Source organism: Sylvia atricapilla, chromosome 8, assembly GCF_009819655.1.
Source record: "Sylvia atricapilla isolate bSylAtr1 chromosome 8, bSylAtr1.pri, whole genome shotgun sequence".
Classification (NCBI taxonomy): Eukaryota; Metazoa; Chordata; class Aves; order Passeriformes; family Sylviidae; genus Sylvia; species Sylvia atricapilla.
In genome coordinates this window covers 26549373-26577265 of record NC_089147.1, presented here as the reverse complement: position 1 = coordinate 26577265, position 27893 = coordinate 26549373, and the positions used below count along the sequence as shown (strand labels likewise).

The 27893-nt window shown below is 40.3% G+C and overlaps 1 protein-coding gene and 1 long non-coding RNA gene across 2 annotated transcripts; both read right to left on the bottom strand.

Moving 5' to 3' along the window:
- LOC136364315 (uncharacterized) lies at window positions 1–10565 on the bottom strand. The gene is made up of 3 exons (XR_010744134.1): window positions 10458–10565; window positions 5116–5178; window positions 1–2549 (listed from the first exon to the last, which is right to left on the bottom strand). It is a non-coding gene; the product is annotated as an uncharacterized lncRNA (long non-coding RNA).
- A 5550-nt stretch (window positions 10566–16115) lies between these two features.
- On the bottom strand, window positions 16116–26380 carry GHITM (growth hormone inducible transmembrane protein). Its single transcript, XM_066324174.1, has 9 exons — window positions 26228–26380; window positions 24692–24851; window positions 23056–23155; window positions 22703–22814; window positions 21288–21429; window positions 20153–20261; window positions 18860–19048; window positions 18154–18325; window positions 16116–17345 (listed from the first exon to the last, which is right to left on the bottom strand). Exons 2-9 carry the CDS (start codon window positions 24818–24820, stop codon window positions 17258–17260), a joined length of 1041 nt encoding a protein of 346 aa, XP_066180271.1. The 5' UTR covers window positions 24821–24851; window positions 26228–26380; the 3' UTR covers window positions 16116–17257.
- Window positions 26381–27893: the final 1513 nt, after the last annotated feature.

Here is a 27893-nt window from a genome sequence, read left to right as displayed (position 1 = left end):
GACACTTCAGAAACATCTTTATTGCAGCTTAAGGGCTGTGCAATTTTCTTGCTTGACAGCTGAATGCACACAAAACCACAAGATACAAAAAATGCATTTGTCAGCTTGGACAAGATAAATTTACTACTTTATATAAGCATGCAGCTTGTGTATTTTGAAAAGCCACTGAGGAAATATGTTTCTCTTCCGGTAATGCCAGACAAATAATGTAGAAGTGAAAGGAAAACAAAAGGAAGAACTGTAAGTGAAACCATGATCAGATGGCAACTCTGCTCTAGCACATTGGGAAATGGCCTGGTACAAAAGAGTCAAATTCTGGTGAGGAACTACTTTCAAGAGGACACACAACATTCTGATAGCTCTATATGAAGCAACAAAGCATTTGGGCAGCAGTCACAATCCAGGCTGAAATTATTTGGAGATTCCTGCTGTAGTCTGCTCAGCCAAGCTTAGGATTTTAGACAAGTACCATCTTCAACGGGAATAGCCCTCAGCCAGGGATTGAGGCCAGTGTGGGAAATTTAGTGAGTAAAAATACTTAAGTGCATTAAATTATATCCTGGGATCTCTCCAGAGATCCAGAGTATTTCTGCAATAATTGTGTTAATAGTCTCTGGGGCTTAAGTTTTTGTTATCAGAGGGAACATTTTGCCTGAAGGAGGGCTGGAGTGTTTGGAGGGTGTAAGGCAAAGAGGAAAATCACAGAGCTTTTTTCAGACATAAAAGAAAAGGGCTTAAACTCACATTAGAGAACAGAATCTTCAAGCCGGTTAGTGATGCTTTATACAGAGCTATAAACACATGGCCATATTTTACAGAGAAAAACCCTGCTGCAAACAATACCAAGAAGGCTTTTTACATTTGCTTGTCATTTATATTCTACAGATTCTTTCTGCAAGCTCCACAAGACAATAGAAATAAAATATGTTGGCCCCCTGACCAGCAGCTGAACAATGAAACACAGTTCCTTCACCAACCTCCTGATTCAGAGGTCTTGCAAGGAGGACTGGCAGTTCCTTTATCCTTGATATAAAAATGCTATGCATGGTCAGGTCTTCAAAAATAGGATGCTGAGTGTCAGATCTACCTAATCTCAAAACCAATATGAAAATAAAAAAATAGCAAGCACACAGAAGACCCAGTAATAGGTTCAATTGCTCAGTACAATAGAAACATTCCCAGTAAGAGCAGAACCCTGAGTAAGTGCCCATAAACTTGACCTTTTGGAATTGCATTTGCTTGTGTGTTACAACAGACCTCTGACTGCTCCCATTCAACTCCCCCAAATTGTGAAGGGCACTAAAACCATTTCTATCATACTGACAATTATGTTAAGAGAAAGAGTAGTACTATGAGTACTGACAGAAAAATTACTATTTGCAATCTGCAATTTGCCCAGCAGCAGAAAAGGTTTCTACTCCTCCTCATATTCACTAGAAAGAAAACCGAATTCATGAACAACAAAGTAATTCAGTTTTAAGGACTCTCCCCCAGGCAGAGAAATAGCAGCAATGCAGAGGACAGTTAGGAAAGGACAGAAGATACATGACTAAAGTATCAGCAAATGCTTCAGTTTCTCTGTTATTCAGCCCTTTGGTATTATTCTTATCATTTATTTCATGCTCCAGTAAGCTTTGTTTATTGAGGTGATCACACAACTCTGTTGTCTTGAAAGAACAACTGCCTTCTGGCTTCAAAGGAACAGATGAAATCTGATTAGGTTTAATATCTTTTCAGTATGCTCTTTAATAACCACCTGATGACACTCTTTAGGAAGCTAAAAAAACAGGCCACTTTGATTTTAAAGTCAGATTTAGCACCCCTAGAAAACATATTGAAAAGCTTACTTGAATCTGGTCCACCACCATTCTTTTAACAACCTGCTTATGTATTTTCTCAGACCTTTCTAAATGATGAGATTTTTTATCATTTGTAGAAATCTACTTCCAAGTGGCTTGAAAGCACCGAGCACAAGGACTGCAGGAAAAATCAATGACTGATGATCATACAAACCCCACCTTTGTTAATATAAAATAAATAATTAAAAAAAAAGGTTAAATATGCATGTATACTGATAGCTAGAAACAAAAGCATCAGCCCTTCACCACCTTTTAGGCAATTCAGAAATGCAAACCAGTGCGATTCAAGTACCTCTTCAACCAGTTCTCATTCTCTTACTTGAGGAACTAAATCCCTGCTTGGTGCAGAGGAATATTCAACTGATACGAAGTCAAGTGGAAGCCAGACAAGTTTGCCTGACTCTTTCTGCCAGGTTAATACCAACAAATGTGCCTGAGTGAAGGAATGAATAAACAGTACTGAAGCCTTTCCCCAAACAAAAAGCAATGTACAAAAGCAATGTCCTATTTGTGAAAGGAGGGTCCTCAAGGTAGTGAAGCATTGTCAATTGTGCATGTGGGCAGGTGCTTCTTCACCCTTCTCTCAGTCTGCTCATTTTAGCTGTGGAAGTGGTCCAGGAATCACTGGATGGAATTGCTGACGACAAGGCTTGCAGGATTTTCTTTTTTCCATTGCAAGCTTATTAAAACCTGTAAAACAAAGATGAGAAAGAGAGAAAATGAAAAGATTTGTTTAACTGGGAGTATGGAGAAGGGAACAAAACTTTAATATCTGATGCTCAGCCATGTTTGTACGGGCAGGCTTAGATTAGCAGTGATCTGAAAATAAACAGGGATGTGATGGCAAATTTTCTTTTCATTAGGTTGCTGGAGGTCACTGACTCCCAGCAGCCTATTTTCCCTTTAGTGAGAGTACTCAATCACTGAAAGTTTGCTGCTGCTGGAAGTTTCCATGGGTGAAGGTCCTCACAGGCACAGGATGGTGCTACTGTGCCTTCAGAGCTTGAGTTCTGCAATTGACACATTAAACAGTATCTTCCCCTTACTATCATCACATTCTCCCTATTTCCTGGTCAGAAGCCATAGACTGACATTGGCTTGAAGCATTTCCTTTCTGGGACTGTTTCTGATGGAATAACAACATTCTAGAAAATCAGGGGTTTTGCTTCAAAAGAAGTAGCCAGTGTGGTTATATATGGTTGTACAGAACCCTCTCCTCAAGCCACACTGAGCTGGTCTCAGAGTGGCTTTGCATCTTGCCCATGGCACATGCCCAGCACAAAGAACAGTGCACAGCAATGCTGAAAAGCAGTCCCTGTGCTTTGCCTGCAGACTACAAAGCTAAGTAGATATTACAAAGTAATATCCCCCTAAAAAAGATAGCACAAGTTAGCCAGAAATCTCATAGCAACAATACAAACCAAACCCAACATTGGACAATTCCAGTCAAGAGCTGCACATTAAACAGAAGAATTCAGCTTTGGGCAGTTGCTGCATTAGGCCTAAGCTTTTACAAGTGCCTCTCAGTAAGAGTAGAAACCAATTCAGATCAAGCATTTTGATACAAGCTGATCTGAGGAAGTCATTTGCAGCAGAAAGATGCAAATAAACATTACATATGGAAGCAAATAAACAACAGTCCTTGACCTTAAAAAGGGTTGGCTGCAGGTAAGGACAGGAGATGATTGCAATTAAGCATATTGGAATGTTGAGAACCAGGGCAGAGTGTAATGGGATAAGCAAAGACCATAAAGTATTACTGTGTTTGCAGCAGAGGAAAGCATTTCAGATTCCCTCTGTAGGAGATCTTTGTGGTGAATTTACAGGTTTTAATGGAGTGCTTCCTTTGTGCTCCTTTTTTCCCCTCAGCACAGTACCTTCCATTGCTCCATGAGACCAGCACCACTGACTTCATCCCTGGGAAACAGCAGTCTGCTTTCAAAGGAACATTCTCTTTGCAAGCACTTTTATCAGAGAGTTTTCCTGCCTGTTGCATGTAAAAAAAGCCTGAAGCATCTCCTATTTTGGCAGATAGCAGAAAGTACTCAGATTGAATAATAACAGCTGTGCTGATCACATGAAGTCTCAGTAAGATGGAAAGGGTACAGGAGCAGGCAGGCAGCAGCACGTGCAGTCCAGCACAGCAGCGACAGAAGCCACCTCTGTGCCTCTGGCATTGCATTCCCCAGGCCTCATGAGCCAGCTGGGAACCTGCTATAGCTCAAGTCCTCTGTTGCTACTACACCTGCTGATTAAATGAGGAGCCCCAGACAGCTATAAACCCCTGACCCATAATAATTCTGCAATTTGTTCACTGCTCCTGGTACCAATGGGACTCTGCCTATAATATAGAGGCCATGACTCAGCACTGGGAGACTGGACAGGAAGGAAAGGCTTCAGTTAAAGGAAAACTGTAGAGTAACACAAAGATTTCCACCTAAGTTATCCAAATATAAAAACGTAATAAAGCATTTAAGATATTTTATCAGCTAGAAAGAATTGCTTGGGACTTCAAATTAGTAATTTTATGATTAAAAGATTAGAAATAGGAAATAAACTATTTTAAATCAAATTCTTTATCTTTAGAGTTTAACAAAACTTATCAGCTAGACATTTTATTGAATTTAGAAACATTAAGATTTAAAATGCTAAGTTTCTAAAGAGCATACTAATCCTTTTATCCTAGACTTGTTCATAGTCTAGCTTTTTTTCCACTAGGGTCTCACTGAAACCAGGAATATTATGTACTTTTACTTGCACAGTCTTTAGACACACATATTTAGGACAAATTCAATCTCAGTTAATTCTTTTCCTGGTAGAGCTGTGGGTTCAACAATTGGATTTTGGGGAATTTACAGAAATACACTTTGGTTGATCTCTCAAAACATGAAGATGAATGCAGCCACAGATAAATAGGGATAGAACACAGCAGGGCAAAGCCAGGAAAATATTTCACTTTTGCAACTGTTCTTATTAATGAGGAACACTGATACTCTTTTACTCATACTTCATCATATTTCTCATGATTGTTTTATACTTCGGGAATTAAATGGATTCTAATATCTTCTAATCTTAGTTCTTCCTGATCCAAATACTCAGTAAGTTTCCCAAGAAAAAGAGGACAAGTTCTCAGTGATAAAATGAAGCTAATATTTCCCTGCATGGAAAATTCTGTGAAGATGGAAAATACCCAGAATATTGTGATTTCGCTCTAATGATTACCTAATTCATCTAATGAAATTGTAAATCTTTTTACCTTTATCTGTTTTTTTCTTGAGTTTGGGTCCTTTTGGGCAGCAGAGTTTTCTAACCTTGTGACCTAAGGGTGAAAAATAATACATTATTAGTGGAGACAGGTAATGCAAATAACTGTACATATACAGTAAATGTGTCAGAGTCCACAGACACTTTGCTCACTGCATTTACCACTGACATCCTTATATGGAGACATCTGTAAAACAAAGGATTATCATGACTGATTTTTAGATCTCTGCACAGCTTTGTCCCTAGTGTGGAACAGGAATTTATTTGTTCTTTTCCATCATTACTCATAGATACATCAGATACACATTGTGAAGACTTCTTTATCCTTTGAAATGTCACACTGGCAGGCAAAACAATTATAGTTACACCACTTCAAGAAAATATAAAAAAATTACCAACAGGAAAAAAGAGCATCTCTGTGTCCAGATGCACAGCAGTGTAGAATAAATTGCTTTGGATGGGCAAAGCCACTGAAATATTCCCTCCCCACCACAGCTAAGGAAGCGAGCTGCTGACTGCAGTTAACATAGTATGTGCTGGCCACAATAAAGGGGAAAAAAAGGTTTACTCTGGAGCTGAGGTGGAGCAGAAAGGACAGAGACAGATGATTCCTCATCAAGAAAATGCAACATAGGTCAATGTTCCTGGGAATCACTGAGGCACAGTTTAGAGCCGAGACTGGTGATGGAGGCTGAGCTATCTTATCACCATAATTCAGTTCTCATATAACAGGTTTAACATGCAAAGTACATTTATCTTGCACACCCAGACACTTTCACATTGGCACTTAGAGATAAGGAACAGTGTCCTTTGCACGTTTCCTCCCCACCTTGTGACTCACTGAAACAACCATGCACATCAACAAAAGAGGAACACCATTTGAGGAACTTGCAGGTATTCATTTGTGTTTTATTGATATGGCCATCTCCTGTCCTTCCTGGACAGGCTTCCTCTATCATCCTGAAGACACATCTAGAAAATCTCCAACTCCCTTTGCACTGTTCCTTAAGCTTTCCTCAACAGTCATGGAAAAACCTGAATAAAAAGTAGAAAAGGCAAAGGGAGTAGAAGGGCTTCATGTACCACTGCTCTGGGAAATTGCTCTACCATTCAGCACAGACTCTAGTAAATGAGAAAACTGGGCAGCTGATTTAACAACTAGAAAAACAGCTTCCACATGTTTCTCCATGCTCATATTTACACATAAAGCAGTTCTTAGAAGGTTTCTAGAAAATACCAAGCATGGCATGTCTGCTGTTCCTGACCTTTGGACTTTTACTTGTTTTTCCTTATTTCACATTTATTCTCTACATCTTGTATGAAATACACATTGTGAAAAATAATGATGAGTCTCAGAGATTTACAATATCAAACCTCAAATCTGCACAGGTAACTCTAAAACTCTCAAATTAAAAACTCTACTGAAATGTCCTGCAAATGCACAGTGACATCTGCAGAGATGTGGCTATAGACAGATGGAAAATCCTCTCTTTTCAAGATTTTGACTGCTCCATGAATTTGGAATATTGCAAAATCGTAACAAAGTGCCTCAAGGTACTACAACTGAAGTGTGGAATATTAGTGGTAAAAAACCCAACCAGCCAACAAAAAAACAAAGGAAAAAGAAGTTTAGACTGACTGAAGATCAGAAGAGTTGCTCTCTCCTGTTTCACTGTTCTGTAAATAAATTCTCATATACTCTGTTGACCTGACTGATTCACATTCTCTTGTTTCATTAGGGTAGAAACTTTTTCCACAAACACATTTCCCACTACTGAGAAAATGATACTATTTTTACACTGGTGGATGGTTGGTTATCTACTGGGAAAATATAACAGGAAGCATTTTCAGAAGAGCAGGTTTCAGAACACAGATTAAGGTAAAATGATCATGCTGTACTACAGGCAACAACACTACTGTGCAAACCAAAGCACTGATATGCTACCACATTCTGCAGTCTAAGTCCTTTTCTAAGTCCAATCCTCCTGTCTATTGTCAAGCTCTGTTTGTTTCCTTTAGCAGAGCAAATACGAATTTTATATCAGAAAAGAAAAGAACAGGAAAAAGAAAGCTCTTTTAGAAGACTTTATATACTGTACCTTCTACAGCAAAGACACTGAGGCACAGAAGACAGAAAAACAAAAAGCCACAAAGTGTCAGGAGCTTCATCCTTCCAACTAGTCACGAGTTGTTTCTGAGGAGGCTGAAGGAGTGTCTTGGTCTCCAGCACAACCTCAGCTTTTTATAAAACAGAGCCAAAGGAATGTCACAGTCAGAATGGGTGGAGATTTGGCCTTTGTATTGCACCTCAACAGATTAAAACAAACAACACTTCCCATTTCAAGAGGCAATTTACTCAGAATCAGGCAGCATAGAGAGCTCCCTACCAGTCACACAGGAGCTTGGAGCATTAAAGTACACAGGGATGCTCTGAGTCCCTGTCCTGTGCTTCACAGCAGCCTTTCCAGGGGACCTGATGTGCTTCTCTGCATGCTTGGAAAGGCAGAGAGCACAGCAGAACTGAATCTGTATGGACAGTGATCTGGCCTTGAAAAGGCAAACCAGAGCCAGGGTGTTTTAATCAAAGCAATTGCCAGTGTGTTATCACCATAATTAATAAGAGAGCTGGTTAAGCAGCAGATTTCTGAGTTTACTATTAACTTCTCCGTTTCTATTATATCTGAATAATTAAGTTATGGCGATTGTAGAGCTAAGTTCAGATTAAGAAGTCATGAAATTCAACACAGTATCAAGGTTCACACAGTGTACTTTAAAAAGAAAAAAGAAAAGAAAAAAGAGAAAAGAGAAAAAAGAAAAGAAAAGAAAAGAAAAGAAAAGAAAAGAAAAGAAAAGAAAAGAAAAGAAAAGAAAAGAAAAGAAAAGAAAAGAGAAAAGAGAAAAGAGAAGAAAAGAGAAGAAAAGAGAAGAAAAGAGAAGAAAAGAGAGAAGAGAAGAGAAGAGAAGAGAAGAGAAGAGAAGAGAAGAGAAGAGAAGAGAAGAGAAGAGAAGAAAAGAAAAGAAAAGAAAAGAAAAGAAAAGAAAAGAAAAGAAAAGAAAAGAAAAGAAAAGAAAAGAAAAGAAAAGAAAAGAAAAGAAAAGAAAAGAAAAGAAAAGAAAAAAGAAAAGAAATGAAAAGAAAAGTCCTTCAAGGAGGGATCAACTTTTAAGAGCCATGTCTCTTAAAAAAGGCTACAAGTTCAGGTTTGGCAGCATCCAATACTCCCATCTTAATCTGGTAAGATTTGGGTCTCTAATAACAGAATATATTATAAGATACGTAGCCTTAAAAGGTGGAAGCAGTCATCCAGACTTGGAATTACAATGAGATAGAACACTTCACTCTGGTGCCCCTATATTGCCCCCAGCCTCAATTTCAAAGGTTTGCCATTGCAGATTTAGGATCTGGCTTATTTCTTGCACTGCATCAGCAGCCTTCCAAATTGGGTCACCCCTTTATTTACCAAATTTAGCCCCAAATGCTGCTTTCTGCATTCCTACATAGCAAAGCCATATATAGTGAAGATTGCTAATGCCTGACAGCCTTTTTTTGTATGCCAAGGCCGGCATTACCAAGGTTCAAGATTCAAATCACTACCAAAACTTGCTACAAGATAGTATTATCTTCAAAGTGCTTTATGAAAGCCCTGGCACTGGCACACCTTGTTCAGCCTGCAGTAAGGCCGTTAGTTCACATCCCTGCTGAGCACATCAGGAGGGACTTTTACACTTCAGTCCATGCAGAGAAAGATAAATGATAACAAAGCAACAACGTTGCTGTTATGATCTCAGGCTTCTTTTGAATATTGAAACATATGGGTGTGAGTCCTCATTCTGTACCTTTAAAGTCAACGCTTTTGCTGGTTAAGACTGCATCAAACAACATAAATCTCAACATAAACTGAGCATGTAAAATGGAGCTGGTCGGCCTACTCACAAAGGTTTGCCGAAGATCTGAAATGTCAATAAGGCACATGAAAGTGTTGGTAGGAGAGTTATTTTTCTTCAGCATTCAATTAGGCTGTATGAGTAGTGGTAGCACTGAAGCAAGGATTTCACTTGGTATCTGCAGTATTTTATCTCCATTACGCTTTCTGAGAAAGTTCTAGGCAAGCTCATGTACTGGGGGAAGTGCGTGAACATCTGTGTGGGGCTTAGTTGCCAGCTGGGGTTAAACTGCAACCATACCCTAATAAAGTTTCATGTCTTTTTAGCCTTAACTAGAAACATCACCTTTTCTCTCTGTGTGCATGATAAGAAATAAAAAAATGAATACAGAAACGTTACCAGAGAAGATGGGAGATAACTTGCAAAACAGAACCTTATCACATGATGGCTACTGACATTTCCAATTATGCTCATTTAAACAAAAAGTGCTGTCAGCACCTACGTCAACCCCCTCCCCCCATCTTTCTTCTGAAGTATTTACAACATAGTATTGGCAAGAGAAGTATTTACAAAGACTTGTTTTTGTAAATATACATCATTTCACTGTAACTTTACCAATCACCCCAAGCAAGAACAGCATGTCCTACCTGAATGCCCCACTTGTTTTCTGCACGGAAGAGGCAGGCTGCTACTTGGTCTCTATTACAGCAATCCAAGCCTTCCAGCTACTGTGATGGGAAATGAGGCAAACCTGTATAGTCATCACTGCACACCCAAAAGCCCCAGAGATGGTTTGATAGGAACAAAACAGGTGCTCATTCTTTCAAGGACAGCATCTGTTTGAGGAGTTTGTGCTGTCTTACTGTCAGGCTGCTCTTGGAACGAAAACAGAAAACTCCCAAACTTTCTAAAACTAAAATACTGCATGAATTTATCAGTATGAATTGATATTGATAAATATAAATTATTGGGGTGAGGGTATTGTAAGCAATTTATTTATTTCCATCAATTGAGAGGTCTAGTTGCACACCTTGAGATTCATTTGAGTAGGTACTGGGCTCTATGCACTATATCTTGCTTATCAGTTTTGAGAACAAACAGAGCTGAGGAAGATTTTTTCTTCCTCCTAAACTGAATACTTTCAGAAGAAATTGCAGTGTTTTATATCTTATATTTCAGGCTGTAAAAGCTGATCATTGCTGTGGTTAAACCCTGTAATTCCTAATGCCCTGTTTCACATGCTTCCATAAAGGCTAACGTTACAGGAAATGTTAAGCAAACTGACAATGGAAGAGTAGAAGCAATGACCTAGCATTATCTTTAGACCTGTCCTGAGATATAAGTCCCTACCAAATAAGGTTGCAGAAGATACAAGACAGAACTGTGTCAAGGGAGTGGCTGGAGACAGGAGATAGAATAAAACCATAAATTACTAAATAGCCTGCTAACATGTGTCCTTGGAGTCTGTCAGCCGGAAGTTTGAAGCATCTGTATGATAGTCATCTGTAAGACATTAATTTTATGGAATGACCAGCAGCTGCTGTACATCTTTCCAGCTGAAAAAAGGTTGGAAAGGAAACTGAGTGCAGAGGTATTTCTGAATAATCCAGGGAAATAAGGAATGCATCCTGAGACTGAGATTTGCATTATGTTTGCATTAATACTTTGTGTTCAAAAGCCGCATAGGATGTCTCTCAAAATCTTAAAGAAAGTACTTTGATTTCTTTAAGTTAAGGCTTGACCCAGTCTTCTTTTGTGCTTGCCAAAAAGAAATTAGATAAACTCTTAAATTTGCGATCTTCAGAGAGTCATTATTTCTGGAGGTGGTATGCTAATATAAGATTCATCAGTATTTCTAAAGGTCATGCCATTCTAAGAAGAACCTCCATTTTGCATATGAAAATTTCTTCTAACCAGGTTGAAGCAGCTGTTTGTGACATAAGGAGAATAACATAGCTGGAGCAAATGGTCTTGTTAAATTTAGAGCTAAATAAAACTAACTTTCGAGCTGTGAGAAGGCAGGAAACATTAACTTTCAGGATACAAAGTTAATTTAATTCAAGTTGTGGTGAACCAATGCCCTTATCCAGGAGCATGTGCTGGCCTGTTTTTGAAGGAGGGAAACATGGTGTAGAAGCTGAAGGTTGCAGTAGCAGTCACTATAAAGAAGCAGAATGACAACATCTGGGATATAGTAACTAACAAAGATCAGAATGAAGAATGACTGAGGTTATAATTTCTCCTAGCAGTTTACGGTGAGCTGATAAATACTTTGAAGACTGTCCTGGAAGAGGGTTTAAAGCATCTTTGACACAGGTCTCTTAATGAGTATCCTGCCACTCAAGTTGTGCCTGCAAGTAAAACCTCTGCAGAGCTGCCAGCTGGTGTGTCTGTGGGTGGCATTTGTGCTGTTCAGGGGGTCTAAGCTCTGTGTGTTCACTCCATTCTCTTCACAGGTCACTGTCCTGGACAGCTCTATTAAAGTGGAACTTGCAGCTCTTTTTATTTTGCTTGGTTTTAACTTTCCTCCTGCTGGCAATGTGGTAAAGGTGGAACAACAGATGCTTCCCCTTTCCCCTGTTTACTTAATGTGCTCTCGCTCTAGTTTTTTCAGAGTCTTAGATGTGATGAGGTTTGTCTGGTTGCTGTAGGCTCCTAAATGCATAATGAAATGAGGCAAGGGTTCAGGCCAGAGACATTCACACTGGATGCAGTGTTCAATGTGTATGTGTGATGGAAACACTTCTTTCTTGTGGTAGCCCAGTCTTCTAGCTCAGGCAAGATGTGATTCAAGAGACTGTTTTTGACAGTTAATCTGCCAGAGCTCCCACTTCCATGACGGGGTGCTGAGAGGAGCTGTGTAACCTCATTATGGAGTGTAACCTCCTCATTGTGGAGGCAGATCTGTTCCCACTGCATGTTACCTCCCCCAAAGAAGGGAAAAAACAGGCACCCAAGCAGGGAAGGTTTTCCCTCTTGCCACTTACCACAGCTCTAAAGGATTTGTCCTTGTTTCACTCAGCACTTCCTTTGCTTTGTATTTCAGAAAAATGATAGAAGAATATGAAGTCTCTCTGGCTTTCTGTCCAAAGTAACTAGTCTGGCTGCCCCGTGCTTGGTTCCAGAAAACTTGGTAAGAGGAAGTGGCACAATGACAGAATGTCTCACTCTTCTTCTTGAATAGATAAGGTATTTACTTCAGCTGGCAAGTCTCCAAAACAGAAAATACTGTGCAGATGTCAGCCCCCAGGCTTTTGGAAAGATTTTGGGATTGTTTGGCATATTTATCTCTTCCTTAAAAACATGAATAAGCCCTATCTCTGCTATCTGATAGGAGATGGCTGCAGAGATGTTTTGTCCTGATGCTGTTACTTGGCCACTGTCACCTCTTCCTGGTTTTTCTGTACATTGTAGACACTCAGATCATTTCACAAAAGCAAAATTAGTTGGTAACAAAATCCAGAACTTGAACGAAGGAATTTGGAGGTTAAAGATCTTTGCATTTCTATAATGGTATGAATTTCAATTTTTCTTCCTGCCACCTCCTGCAGAGAGATATTTGAGGAGAATGTTCCATTGTTGATTTACTGTCAGCTTGCTAAAATCCCATACTCTATTTCAATGCATTGAACAGTCTGTCCACCAAAGCAAATGGTCACCTCAGTTGTACTTAATGGGACTAGGAAGGAGTAAAAGAAAAGAAGACTTCAGCAGCAATGGCTTTTCTTTTACGTAGAAGTTTGATGGGACAGGAGAACTCTGCTGAAGCTTTTAAGAGCCCAAGTTTTGTATGAATCCATCTGTGTATGAGATATAAATGACAGAAGAGTGAATTTTTGCATTTCAGGTCAGATGGTAGATCTTCTCCTCCCCTTGGTACGCAAATATAATTTGTAATAACGTGGAATTTTGTTTTCTTATAGTGTCTTGGGTGGGCGGAGGAATCTCATCAGTGGCTCTTGCTCCTACAAGTTCTTCACAAGTCCTGAAAGAATGTATTGCTACAAGACATGCAACTAGTGTTAGGTTTTGCAGTTGGGTTTTTTTAAATTGTGGCATCAATTTTCTTAGAAAAGATGATGGGTGAGGACGTATTGCACAGCTTAGGAAGAAAAAATTATCTTCATCTCTGAATGGAGCATTGCTAGTCACGAATAGCAGGGTCAGCAGATGTGCAACATGAGTCTTCGTAGGATGATGCAGTGGATTTTAGACTTGCAGTCAGTAAAGGAAGACCTGTAACTCCAAGACCATTACCTTGGAACAAGTATCTACTGACCCTACTATTATGCCTCTGCTCTCTCACCACGGCAGTGGTGCTGAGTTAGTGTCTACGAAGAAGTCTGGTGCTTCCATAGATGCACCCAGACCACCATGCAATTTTTAAAAATGTAAAGTTAATATTTTTCATGGGAGTTACATTTAATCCTGGATTTCCCAGTTAAAATTTCAATTAAATTTTTCTGTGATACTGGTTAGAAGCTTGTTTCCTTCCCTATCCCACTTCAATTTTTTGTTGGCCAACATTACAAGAATGTGATGTCATGCTGTTTCTTTAAAGAAAACCGTGGTAATTAAAAAAGTTTCAGTAGTTCTTTTTGGTGTTCCTCACTATCAAGAACATAAGACGTAATTATGTAATACATAATGTATTACAAGTTTGCTCCTTCATACAAGGAAAAACAAACACCACTGTATTGCCATAAAGGCTTAGTTCCTATGCACAAGCTCATAGAAGAAATGCCTTGCAGCAGTACTAAAGACCTGTTCAGAACCATAATGATGTCTGTGGGAACACACCAAGAGGTGTCAAACTGAGTGAAGGAATTAGCAAAGATGGTATTTTCTATTCATCACTGACAAAGGAGAGGTGGTTAGATCTAAAAGCCATCGCTCTCAGACATGCTGGGTTTGTGTTTCAGTGGTGTCAGTTCTGTGTGGTACAGGGTAAAACACGGTGGGTGAATGCTGGGCTGGTGCCTGATGTCCCACCTTGTGCCATGAGGTGACACGCCTTTGCAGCAGCTGCTCCTCCAGGGCCAGGTGAGGGATGTGAACAGTCACTCCCACAGACTGATGGATTGTTTCCTGTGTTGCAAGAGCCTGTCTTGTTTTCCCCATCTCGCTTTCTTAACCATGACTAAAGGTCACTGAGATGGTTGCATACTGAACTAAAAATCCAGTTCTTAATTCAATACTACGTTGAGGGGTTATTCAAATGCATCCACTTTTTTATTTCCAGATGGTCTATTTCAAACTTTGAAGTGAACTTATGGCAACAATTTCTAAATCCCAAGTTTGCTATAAACTGAAGTTCAAGGAAAACCGTGCTGTATTCTTGCATTATTTCCAAATATTGAAGAGTTAAAAAAAAAAAAAAAAAAAAAAAAAAGTTCTGCTTTTTAATGACAGCAGGAATAAGAAGGAATAATCTTTGTCTTGGGACCAATTCAATTTGCATAAAGACACCAGGCATGCCCTGTAACTGTGTTATAGGTGAACTATTATAAAGGTTTTATGAAGGTAAGTGCATATTACCTGACAGCTTTCAGCAGTATTAGACGTAGGGCGAGCTGGATGAAAATTGCAAAGCTAATTACATTCAATAATTTCATTAGGTGAGATCTAAATTTCATGTTGTATTCTGCTATGCACACTTAAAATACGTGCGTCAGTGGGCTCTGGCCCTCTTAATTATACTACCTGATGCTGAAGAACACTTTCTTACGAAAAGAATTACTTAATTTTCTTGATAAAATTGAAGTAAATGATTAAACATTATACAGCTGCCTATTTAGATCATGATTTAAAAGGAGAATCACTGGAAACATCATGAAAATCTAAAGAAACCAGCTATGATCAGTAGCAAAGATCAGAACTTAATTAAATTGTCAAAACAAACACAGTGTTTACATCTTTAATGTTCTTTAGCACACATACTCAGGAATTACTGAAGAAGGTGGGGAATTTTCAGCCAAATTAAATTTACATATTGATGAGTTATGCCTGGACCTGCAAAAAATCTGAGGTTTATGACTGTAAGTAGGTCTACCAGGTGTCAGTAGTGCTGGCTTTAGATTTGCATCTCCCATCAGAGTCATCCTAATTAAGATATATCTTAAGTTTTGACTTAAGACTTCAAATGGAAAGGAACAACCCTTTTTTTTTTCCTTTTTTCTTGGAGACCAACACCAGGAAAATACTGTTAGTGCTGTAATCTCATCCACAGAAGCCAAGTCACATCTTTCCACAAGACTGAACAAAAGTGATGCTCACGTTTCTTCAGGCACCATTTCTCAAAAGGTTATTAAATTTCCTGCTGGTCTCACTTTCCATTGCAGACACCTCCCATAAGCAGTGTGTTGGTTTCTACACCTCACTATTCCAAACAGTCCAGAATCCCTCCCTTGGTTCACAGCCAATCTCGAAAACTTCAGAGTCAGAATCCAGACAAAAACTCTTTTGTCGCAAGCACAAATGTTGGAATTTTAAGACAGCTCCCCATACATTTCAGATTCTGAGGACAAGCACACTGCTGTGTTCTGCTACAGTAAAAGTATGAAAAAATTAAGGGTATCAAATTGCTTAGGAAGGTAAAACTCTCTGAACAGGCTACTTACAATTGACATGATCCAAAGATTTCTTCCTTCTAAGAACTACAGATGTCCCTCCAGCTGTAATAGTGCCAGGAACTAGATTGTGCCTTGTAATCTTTGGGCACAAAGGAGCTGCAACAAGGTTTTTCACAATCCATTCTTTCTTCCTTCTGTTTGAAGAGTCAAAAAATACTACAGTGTGTGACAGACATAAAAGCAGACCAGGCTGCAAAAAGTGGCCAACTTGTTGCCAAAAAGTGGCAAAAAGGTTACACCAACAGAAGCATTTCAAGTGTAGCCAGTATCTTCCAGCTGGGAAACATCTCCAAAAAGATGCTAGCCAGTGAAACTGAGAACCATCTTTACAGGTATTTTTTACAGAGGAGTATTTACTCTCTTACAAAGGAAATTGTAACCATAACCAAAAAAATATCGACAGTACTCTTCACCAACCTGTTAGTGCAGGAGTACTAAAATATTTCTGTTGACATGAGAAGTGAGAGCAGTCAACTTGTGAGGCTAGGATTTTATTATTCATAGGTCAATGCATAAACATAACATATTTACCAGAAACTGAAAATATGAGGTGCTGACATTATGTCAAAATTTTCATGGCTCAAGAATTTCCCCTTTATTCCAACATATAGAAATAGAATCTGGAAAATATAAACTTCTTACTGTTAAATCAATTTCGCTGTTAGGGAACATTTTTTTTAGACCAAGTTTAACGTATCAATTTGGAGAAGAGTTAAACAGACTAAAGCACACAACAGTACGGCAAAATTATGACCCTGGGGTTTACAGCATGCCATCCTCAATTCCCAGCTTCTGTGCCAATTCTACAAGCTTCCAAGAGATGACCACTAGGAGCTCTTCTGGACAGACCTTCATCTGCAGTACAGGAATTTAGCCACCAGAAGAAAGACACAGCAATATTGCCATTTAACAGTTTTATAACTCTAGTAACAAAATAAGCTAGCTATTATAGCCAGTCAACATTAAAGCAAGGAATTCTCACGTGTACTTCCAGAAGGAGACTGAAGTTCATATGAGACAAATGCTGCATAGTTCCCTCATCTTGTCTCCTTTACACTTTTTGGTCAGCTGACTTTTGGTCAAGTCCTGCTTAAACTTTTCTGAAATTTCTGCCCAGGTCAAAGTCATGATTGCATTCAGGGCCATATGCAATTTATTCAGTTCTTCCGAATATGTCACTGAAACAAAATTTATAAAACTTAACTGAATATTGATGCATCTAAGCAGCATTTCATGAAGTAGCTTGTATCCCTATCTGCCTATGGGATACCAGTTCAAAAATTACTTCCTTTACTATGCAACAACAGTAAAAATAAAAAAGAAAGTAAGAGTTGAACTGCCATCCAATCCCTTAAAAAGCAGGCAGGACTATTTTACTCATATATTAAAAATAATTTACTTTCCCAAAATAATGTACAATTAGAAGCAGTTCAGACTATTTTAAACACAGAGTTGGAAAGTGTTTGAAGAAAAACTAAGACTGAATCACATTGCACTGAACCAATACGCTGAAATGCTTTAAAATTCTCACTTGGAGCATTACTGCTTTAACCATGAATGTTTATTTAGTATGTGTACTAGGTAGGCTGTCAGACAGTTGCAAAGGTGAGTCTCTGTTTACTTTTTCCTGCCACCTCCACCACCTGCAAGCATGGTGGCCACCCGAATGAAGATGTTCAGTGTGTCGGTGTAGATACCCAGGCACCTAGGACACGAGAAACCACAGTTACTACTCTTGAACAGACATGGAATTATTTGTGTTTCACACCACTGTATTCCATTACCAGAACCTGCATGAACTACCTTTACAAAACCCAGCTACGACCGTCCTCAGAGCTTTGTATGTCAAGGAACACCTGTATTTTGCTCTACCCCCTCTGACACCAAGAGCTATCTACAGAAATGCTGACAGTATCCTGCTTTTATACTGAACTTTGATCTGTTTACCTCCAAGAATTTTCAAGAAGATCAGTACTTCTTCACTTTATTTAGAATAAAACAGAACCAAGGAGGTAAGAATTCACCTAAGATCAGACATACATTTACAAGAAGGTTACTTGTTAGTCCTTGGTCTTTACTGAAGAGTCAATCCTTCCTTCCCTATCACACCACTGCAGCTTCTTTATTTGGTGACAAAGACTAATAGATATTAAATTACTATGGGAAGATTAACTTTTTTTGTCTCAACCGATACTGACAGTTATTTTCAGAAAGCAGCTATAAATTCCGCCAGCAACGCTTTAAAAAACAAAAATACGTTTTAGAACGTATTGCTGGAGGCATGTGACACCACACACTCCGTTTTACTTCTCACAATCCTCACAATGATTTCAGCTTTAATTGCAGTAGCTGTTTTCTCACTGATGTTTTCAAACCCTGTGATTCTTCACATTTAACAGCAAAACACTTTTGAACAATAAACAGAAGGCTATTTTTAAAGCATACTTCAATCTAGCTGGAGGCCAATTCTTACCCAGACACTGCCATCAGCCGTGCTGGCAGAGAACACTTACGCGTTGATGGGGTCGTATTTAGCCACTCCATAGACAGGCAGAGTTTCAGCCCGTTTGACCACCAGCTGTGTGTCATAGAGCAGGAACATGCCGAAGAGCACCAGGCCTCCGTACACCGCCACCGAATACAGGCCGGCGCCAAAGGCAGAGGTGGGAGGCAAGAACATGGATCCTGGAGGGGAATGCACAACAGTGTTAAAGGCAACTCTGTGTATCTGCTACTCTGGCTTAGGTCAAACTGCAGCCACCGGAGCACACAGTCTTCACTGAGTGTTCAATTCTCAGTTTGTGGTGTGTATTTGCTACCAAGACCTTTAGCTTTTACATAACCTGCTTCATTCATTTTGAACACCCCAAGGAACTGTGCATTTTTCTTCAGGTGAAAGCACCTATGACTACAATGCCTAAAACACATGAAGGAAAACAAGCGGACCAAGAGCTAAGATCACATTTTTCTGCCTTCCCTACTCACTGGCAATATCTAAAAGAAAAGGTGCCCCCCTCTCGGCTGTCAGACTAACAGCTGCCAGAACCATAACTTCACATTTGTTTTCAGGAACAAATATGAACAGAGTATCTTCTGCTGTGCAAGGGCTACATTTATGGCAAATCTCCACTGGGCAGACCAGCCTGCAACTGTGAGCTGTACCTTAGTAGCTTAAGTTTATATCCTACTTTGTAGGATGGTATTGAAACAGTATCTTACCGATTGAAGAAGCAATAACAAAGCCTAAGCCTATGCCAAGTGGTCCTCCCATGTTCAGGAATTTTTCACTGGGAGCACACATGGCCACAGTTGAGAGCCCCCCGACGATCCCAGCAGTGTACCAGGCAGCTCTGATCAGCAGAGGGCCACCAAGAAAGGCCAGAGGAGCCACCACTGCACCCATGACACCTAGGCAAAACAAAGCAGAACACATGTAAGACTTGGAACACCACATCCCAAACTCACTTCATTTTTTCATCTCCAGTCAGATGGCATGGCTCAAACAAATCCACGCACGACAAAACACCAATGCACTGATTGTGCTCTTATCTAGAAGGGAGCACAATAAATGAGCAGCCTTAAATTCCATGATGTACTTTTATTTATCACTAGAATACTTCAGGGAGCTCATATTGGGAAAAAAAAAGACAAAATCCAACATACTGATTGGTTCATAACAGAGCTGGTAGAAGAGATATTTAGCGTGGACTGATCAACAACATAATAGCATCAGAAGCACGCAACACTGAAGAATAGCATGACAGATTTCTGATACAACAATTAGTTAGGCAAGTAAGTCGTATTTTTGCTAGAGAATAGTAGGAAACATGTATCTAGCTCATTAACATCTCATTAGGCTGTTTCACTTAATGTAACAATCACTACAATAAACATAATTTCTTCTTGGCAGACATGTTAGCTCTAGAGAGGCAAATATGATTCCAATGTCCAACATCCACGTCTTTTCTGAACAACAAACTATTCCTGGCAAAACAGATTTGAAAAATGAGAGCCACTGTTATTTGAAGTAGGCATCATTAGTGAGAAATTGATCTGTACTCAGAGCTTAAATACCTTATGGACACACATCTCAAAAGTACACTACTACGAAAATCTTTTTTTTTCTAGTCAGGTTTTCAAATACCTGCTATCCTGCACAGCTAAAGAATGGTTAGTGTAGGCAAGAGCACTTACAGAAGTGGTAGTGTTAGAAAGCAGTCACAAAACCAAAGCAGCCATGAAACCATGTAGTTCTACTCAATGTGGAATATACATACCTCAGGTTTAACTAGGCATGATTTTTAGAAGATTATGAAAAACACTATGGAGTTTTGTTAAGGACACTTAAGACATCTTCCCCTGACATTCAGGAGTTCTCGCTGATCTCTGAAAAATCTCAACTCCCCTACAGCAGTAGATAAAAATCTACCTTAAAGCCAGAGTTTTGTTAAAATAAGCATCTAGTCACACTGACGCACAGATATCTCTAAAACAAACACTAAAGCCACATACCTGAATGCAGCATCCACGCTGCATGTTTAGCAACTGGATTATTTTCATAGGGTATGCTCCTGACCAACATTCCAGCACCAATCATGGCTGCAAAAGTCGCACCAATTGCCTAAAGAAACAGCATTACAGAGCTCAAGTCAGCATACAGTCTCTGTTCTAATCTCCTAGTCTAAAAGTCAACACTGACTCTGAAAACAGCAACCTAATTCACAACTGGAGTATTCATTAATTTTACTCCTGTAAGGTTACAGTCAAATCTTTGCAGGTCTTAGCTTGTAGTAATTTTCATTTATTTTCACTCAATTATCTAGAAATTAAAATTTAATAGTCCAGTTGGGAACTCTCTTGGCTGTGTAAAGTAAGAAAATGAAACCCCATGGTTTTGCCCCTCACTTTCATTAAGGTACATGAAATGTGTTAAGCGTTCCTTCTTTTCTTGTACATTTCTCCACCCAAAACCACTACCCAGTTTACAGGCTTTTGCTACCAATGATTTTTTAACCTCAGTGCCTCTTCTTACTCATGGCTCCAAGCAGAATCATTCAACATCTACCAAACTGGCCAGAAGTGTACAACTTCTCTCACCAATGATGCTTTATCAAATTAATCTCTCCAAGTTAGGTAGGTGTTGGCATTTAACTGTTCCTGTTTCACTGTACTCAACACACTAAGCCTACCAGCGTTGTTTCACCCTTGGAAACAGGAGACAGCTTTCAAAGTGCTACATGGGCCAGCACAGGGAGGAGTAAGAACGCACAGGGACCTCAGATCCTATTTATACAGCAATAGAAACTGTGCCATTAGCTTTAGGTAGCTATTTCTAAGAGGTTCTTACTTGCATGTATACAGCTGGCAAGGACTGCATAGCCTTTTTTTAGTCACGTAGTTTGTCTTTGACAAACCATCAAAGCAGTATAGAAAAAACATGTTAGAATGTGACTAGAATCACCAGATCTTCTATCACAAAATATCGTCAGGATACCCGAATAGTCTTTATGGATAAGGACACTAATATAGGTTAAGTTTTGCCTTACTTTCCACCAAGTACTTTATATTTCTTGGGTTATTTTTAGTATCAATCATCATTTGGGGGGCATTTCTCAGCCAATACTTCTATTTTTACACCAAAGCTTACCAGCCAGGAGCCCTTTGTCATGAGGTTCATGAGTGCAGGAGTTCTGCTCACTGCTACAGCAGACAGGGCTGTCATGCCAATGCTGCCCGCGAAGTACATGTAGGTAGACTGAATCCTGTCCTTCACATACTGCGGCCAGATACTGAAAAACAACCAGTCACACAGAGCTGTGCAGTTACCAGGCTCAGAATGCAGAGCAGCTGAAAACACAGTCAAGCTGTTAAGTGCATTCATAGCCATAGGAGGTTTCATAATAGTGATGTGGTCTAGCAACTTCTGCCATCAGCTTGCTTTACAATGAGGACTGAACTTGTCAACCTTGTTGAGTTAACCTAATGCTAACTCAGCAAAAATACTGAAAATTACAAATAATGCTAACTATAATTCAATTCTAAGCAGGAAGCACACATGGAAAACAGAGGAATGAATGCTTTTAAGTACAGAAAAAAATCAGAGAATGGTGTGTGTATGTAACAAACTGGTTTCAGGTGAAAGGTCTGGAATGTGTACCGGCACTAAGTAGCCTGCTGAGCAGCTCACAAACTGCTGAGTCACAGTGCACACGGTTATCTGACACCACAGGACACAAACGTCATTTTGAGAGCTCTAACAATAGCAGCAGACCTAGACATAAGTGAGTTTCTGCAGTATCATTTGCTCACGCTACAGACAAGAAAACTTTCCCTGCTAACACTAAATTTAAACATAGTTCACACATTTTTTCCCACTTCCATCTTTTGACCTGTTATTCAAAGCTTGCACAGAAAAAAACTAGACACAGTTTTATGACAAGCTTCTCCTAGACACAAACAGCACACATTCAGTATAAAGGCAGACTGCCACTTCCAAATACAAATGAAAAATAAAGCAAAATGTTTCAAACACACATTTCTCCCAAGCCCATGCTTACCCATCTTTTAAGCCTAATTATACAGTTTTGCCATCAGCCATAGTAAGGTTTGGTTTTTTGTTTTTTTTTTTAATAAAGAAGCAATTCACCGAAGTTTTAAGAACACATTTATTAGATCAAATCATATGCCAGATATGGTGTTTAATGGAAACTTTTTTACCAGCTGTATTAAATTTATTGAACAGTCTCATAAGAACACCAGGGAAACTGGTCTTAGTGATGCTTTTCAAAAGACCACACTTCCCAAGTTAACTGGAGCACACCTCGTAAGACAAGCCTATATACTCTTCATATTAGATTCAGCAAAACCAACTCACTCAGGTTACTACCCATTTAAGGCTAAAATAACTCTAATAATAAAGTAACTCTTAATTTTGCTTTAAAAACCTGCAGAGACATAGGTGTGGGTTTACTCTTCAGAGCTCAGGAAAGTTTAAGTGTACACTGGGTGACAGCAGCTGAAGAAGAGATTCGATTCACCAAGGGAGTAAACCATGGTACTTACGCAGCCCTTTCGATAGCTCCAATCTCACTGGACATGCCCATCCCATAGTAGCAGAGGGCTCCCAGGCCAACTGCAGCCCCTCCAGCAACAATGAATCTCCCCAGGCGATCAGCTGGGTAAAGAAGTAAAAACCACACACTCTCATTAACGCTTTTTCTTGGAAAGTTAACAACATCCTCAGGGGAATTCTGATCTACCTGCAACAGCTGCTCCATTTTACCCCCTCCTTGATAAAGTTTCACTTAATTTCAAGTCAGTTCACAACCAATTTCAGTAGTGACAAACATACTACTTTGAGGAAGTTTTAAGTTAAGGTTCAAAGATTCTCAGTATTTAAAGCAGAGCTCCTCTACCTTTAAATGCAGTTTCTACAGATGGCTCAAATGCTGCTTCTTTCAGTTCCTGGCCAAGTTTTCCACGCCTTGCACTTGTTCTTACTCTGCTGGCATAACTCTGTTAGATTCAGAAATAAGAGAAGAAATATTTAATGAAATAAAACAGAAGATAGTCTTACAAATTTACTTGCTGTACTTAAAATTGTTAATTAATCTCTTATTAATCTGTGCTTACGTTCACACATACAAAGCAACTGTGCTCAAGGAAAACAAGTGAACATTAAAGTTCAGGAACTTTTATGAAAAACATTCACATATTCTAAAAATACAGAACCAATGCAGTGAATTCCAGAAGCTGGAGTTTTCAGACTACATTTCTTCTACTCTAGTCCCATATTGAATACTGTACTGAACAAAAGTCTCATTGTTAAATATAAAAACATAATTGTTACTTTTTTGTTTTGTAAAAAAAAAATGTTTTGCTTTCTATGCTAAAATGCTCTTCATGCAAACACTTCAATGTAAAAACAATTCTTGCACAATACTTACATTGTACAGATACTAAAGCTGGAAAATCAGCACAATATTTTTTGCTTTCAAGTCTAACCTTGATTTATAGAGCAAACCTTGAATGAAGGCCAAGAAACTCAAGGTTTTTTTTATGATCAACAAGTCTCAAGTAGTTACAGTAAGCTGCTGTCTTAGTAAGTTGCAAGAGCAACACAGAATGCAGCCATATTTAAGTTCAAAAACAACTTTTGAAGTTTTCTGACCATTTTTACAGGATTTTTTAAATTAAAATTTAGAAGTCAAGGACTCAACATCAAGCTGTAAGTTTGTTTCAACACTAAAACACAAAACCTACAAGCATTACTCTCATCAGCCATCAGAGCATTATAATTCAAGGGGTTTACCAGAGCCCTTCAGTTTGGTTGTGTTTGGCAACTAGTGAAATCCAGCCCAGTGCTAGAAAACACACACACAAAATCCACTGTGTACCCACAAACTTCGAATGCTTCAGAGGAAAATATAAAGGAGGTGAAGAATTTTCCACTAGCACTTTCATCAAGGTGACAGAAGAGCAGCAACAGCCTCTAACAGATGTGAGCTGCAGGTCTGCAACATCCTCGCCCAATGAAGGATAAACAAGTGGCTCAGGATAACGACAGTCTGGTTTTTAAATATGCTGGTTAGATCTGTGATTGTCCTGCCACAGCTCAGAAATTGCTCTATCCTAGGCTACAGCTCTAAACACATACTGGGACTGAAAAAAATTGAAAAGAAGGTGTTTATTTTAATGCTATATTTAAGACTCCAACTTGGGAATAGGGAGACAGGACAAGAATTTCTGTTCCTCCCACCTTACCCAGTAAGGCCTGTCCATCCCTAACTACCTCTTTGGAGCTCTTCTGCCCATTAATTTCAAGACACAGGCCAGCCACTGAAACAGGAGATTTCACTTCAACTGCTCCAAACCCCTTGTGTTTTAATTTAACAACGTTCTTCCTTCAGTAAATTAGAGCAGGTACCTCAAACAAGCAGAAAGCTCATGCTCATTCCCATCAGGTACTCCATGCAAAGTGATTCTTGAGGCAATAGGCTCAACCCTTTAAAATATGTGCAGTCAGAGCCATCTGAAAGAGAATTTCCTTACCTGGCTAGGCTGCCACAGCCTGTACGGTTTTATGCTGGAGCTCCTCAAGGCTGGGGAAGCCTGAGTGATGGTGGGGCGGATGGCCTGGCATGGCAGTGCCCTCAGGCACACCAGCCTGGCAGCCAGCATGGTTGCTGAGGTCACTTAACACACTATGTTCCTGCAAATGCACAAGGAAATTTATTTTGCTGTTTTGTTACACGGTTCTCAGACAAGATACACTTACTACTTATTCACAAGGACAAGAGAAGTAATGAAAAAACCCAAACCAAGCAATGAAAATCTGTAATAAAAACAGTATTATCACTGAAGTACTGTGATAGGAAGTAGAACCTTCTTAAATACACAGTTTAACCTTGCTTTAGTCTATCAGTTCCATCAGAGACTTCTCTTGCACAATTTACTCAAAAACAGGAGCACATACCATTTTTCATATGCTTAAATAAAATCAAGACCCTTCATGTACTTAAGTTTGAGTTACTTTGGCAACTAATCTTCATTTTGAGACATAACACTGCGTGACTACTCTGCGCTCCAAATTTACTTAAAACTTTATGTAAATATAAACCCAAATGAGCAAACAGTACAATATGTATGGTGGAAAATACTCAGAGAGAGATTTTAAGCCATCCTTTAAAGAATCAGATAGCTTTATGGGCACAGCATTTGGTCAAGGTCACAGCCCAAAACAGAGGTTCAGGTACAATTCTGACCAGAAAATAGTGACACCACTGACGGGTAAATCAACAGCACCAGCAGAACCAGTCTGTGTGTTCCACTGGTAGCAGGAAAACTGCCAAGTCACTGCCACAAATGGTGCACATCGCACAAAAAAACCCCCAAGGCCTTGGAGTCACTTGGATGTACCTTAATTACAATTACACACAACTGCCGGTGACTTTCTTCAAATGACCGGTCACATCTTACGTGTGCAGTGATCAATTTAAGCTAAGAGTGTTCTAAAAAAAGGTAGGTTTAAACACAGGTGAGAAACAAGCACGCACAGCACTGTGTCGCCCGCATTAGTCACAGAGGACTGACATAGAATACAATAATCCTGCTGCTAGAAAGTCACTTTGCTCTAGAGGGCAGTTAATGAAACGCTACTTTTGTAACGCGAAGTGATTTACGAGGTACATCCCGATTGTGCCACTAAACGCAGCTCTCCCACGGGGATGACACGGTCCGCAGGAACCAACAGGGCCAACTCGGTGATTTTAACTCTCATTTTTAGAAACCGGTATTCAGAATAGCGTCGCTTCAAAAGCTTTATCAAGAGTAAGGAGGGCACGGAACTAAAAACAGAACAACATTCCCACATACTGACTGGCAGTAGCGTAACACAGCGCTGTGGAATCACTGCCGCACCACGGCGCGCAGAAACCCCTCCCAGCCCCAGCAGGGCGGCGGCCGGTGCCCGATTGAGCACGGGCCGGGTCGGGCCCTCTCCCGCTTTCGGCCCACGCCCGGCCCCGGTCTCGGCCCCGGTTTCGGCCCCGGTCTCAGCCCGGCCCCAGCCCGGCCCCTGGCCCGCACCTGTCCCGGCCCCGCGCGGTCCCCGCCGCCTCCTACGCGCTCGCCCCCGCAGCAGGCCCGGCCCCGGCAGCGGAAGTGACGCCAGCCGCGCCCCGACGGGCTCGCTCCCGCCACGTGACCCCCGGGCCTTGGGCGCCATTGGCCGGCGGGGCGGTGACGCGCACGCGGCCGCCATCTTTGGCCGGGGCAGCGATGGTTCTGGAAGCGCGCGGGCGGGGCCGCCGGCAGGGGGCGCGCGCGGGGCCGGCCCGGGGGCGGGGCCGCGCCAACAGAGGGGGCGCTGAGGTGGGAACAGAGCCGTGTGTGCGTGCGTCTGTCTGTGTGTCTGTGTGTCTGTGTGTCTCTCTGTCCGACGGCACCGATGAGTGTTGCAGGCGTAGAGCGGTACAGTGCCTGCCTGCACGGCCTCTGCTGCTCGCCGCCTGTGAATTTCAGCCTTGTCAGCCCAGTGTCAAAAAGCTCAGGAGCTTTGCATCTCCTTCCCTCAGAGCACAGCGCTCGAGAAGCGGGAGGTCAATCTTCCCCTCTGTAACCTCCTTGGAGTTACACCTCTCTTCCTTGTGGATAGAGTTCATGCTTTAAGGCTGGTGTTCACATGCCAGATGAGCACAGAAACCAGGGTTGTGTCCGTGAATTACAAAAATGCATGCTGCCAGCTCTAATCCCAGCCTTGCAGGGCGCTCCACAGCCCTTCTTGGGGCTAAACATTTTCTTTTGGGCTAAACTCTTTCTCTACTGGCTGGTTCCTTCCAGCCTCACTCCAAATGCAGCTCTGAAATTTTTTCCAAGTTTAATCCTAAACTGAGCCTTAGGAAGGACAGAGCAGCACTTCCCTGGACTTTCAAATCCTCAAACTGATACCAAATTTTGCTTCGGGAGCTCCTTTCCAGCTCTGCTCCAGCCACAGCTCTCTAGTTTCATTCAGCCTTAACACTGCATGTGGCCATGGTTCTTCACTGCCAAGTAAAACAGACTGTGAAGAGCCTTGAGCAGGATCAAAGACAAGTATAATAAAAAAGATGCGTTGAATATAGAATTAAGTCCAGAAATAGAATTAGAGCTACAGATACACTTTTGAGAATTGTATGATTAGCCTTTCTTTATCTCAGAGCCTCCTTGTTTAAACTGTAAGAAAGGAAATACAGTGACCTGCTGGTTCACAAAATGAAAGTCAAGATAAGGGAGATCAGGTATGGAAGTGGTCCGAAAGTGCATGTAAGATCTTGAGGGAGAATTTGAATTTAGAAGAAGGAAACAGAAGAATACATGACAGAAGGGTGAAAATTCCATCAGAGGAGGCCAGATCTACTGGGATTTCAGATCTGATTCTTACTTACTCTGACACTTGTTTGCTTTTTCTTGCAGTACATGAAAATCCAGAGGTTAGGTGCCTATAGTATTGAGGTCTCCTACAATGCAAGGAAAAAAAAAAAGTCAGTTTCAAGCCATGGATATGTTGTTTATTTAGAGACTTGTAGTGCTTATTTCAGAGTTTGTAACACTCTATAATTGTTAGGTACTAAAGGATTCATTATAATAATTAATATTTAAATTTTTAATTAAGTTATTAATAGTAATAATTTATGCGAGGAATCAAACTTATCTCTTTTAATACAGCATATAATCACGTAAAGAACTCTCCCGAGACTTTCAAATAAGATCCTTA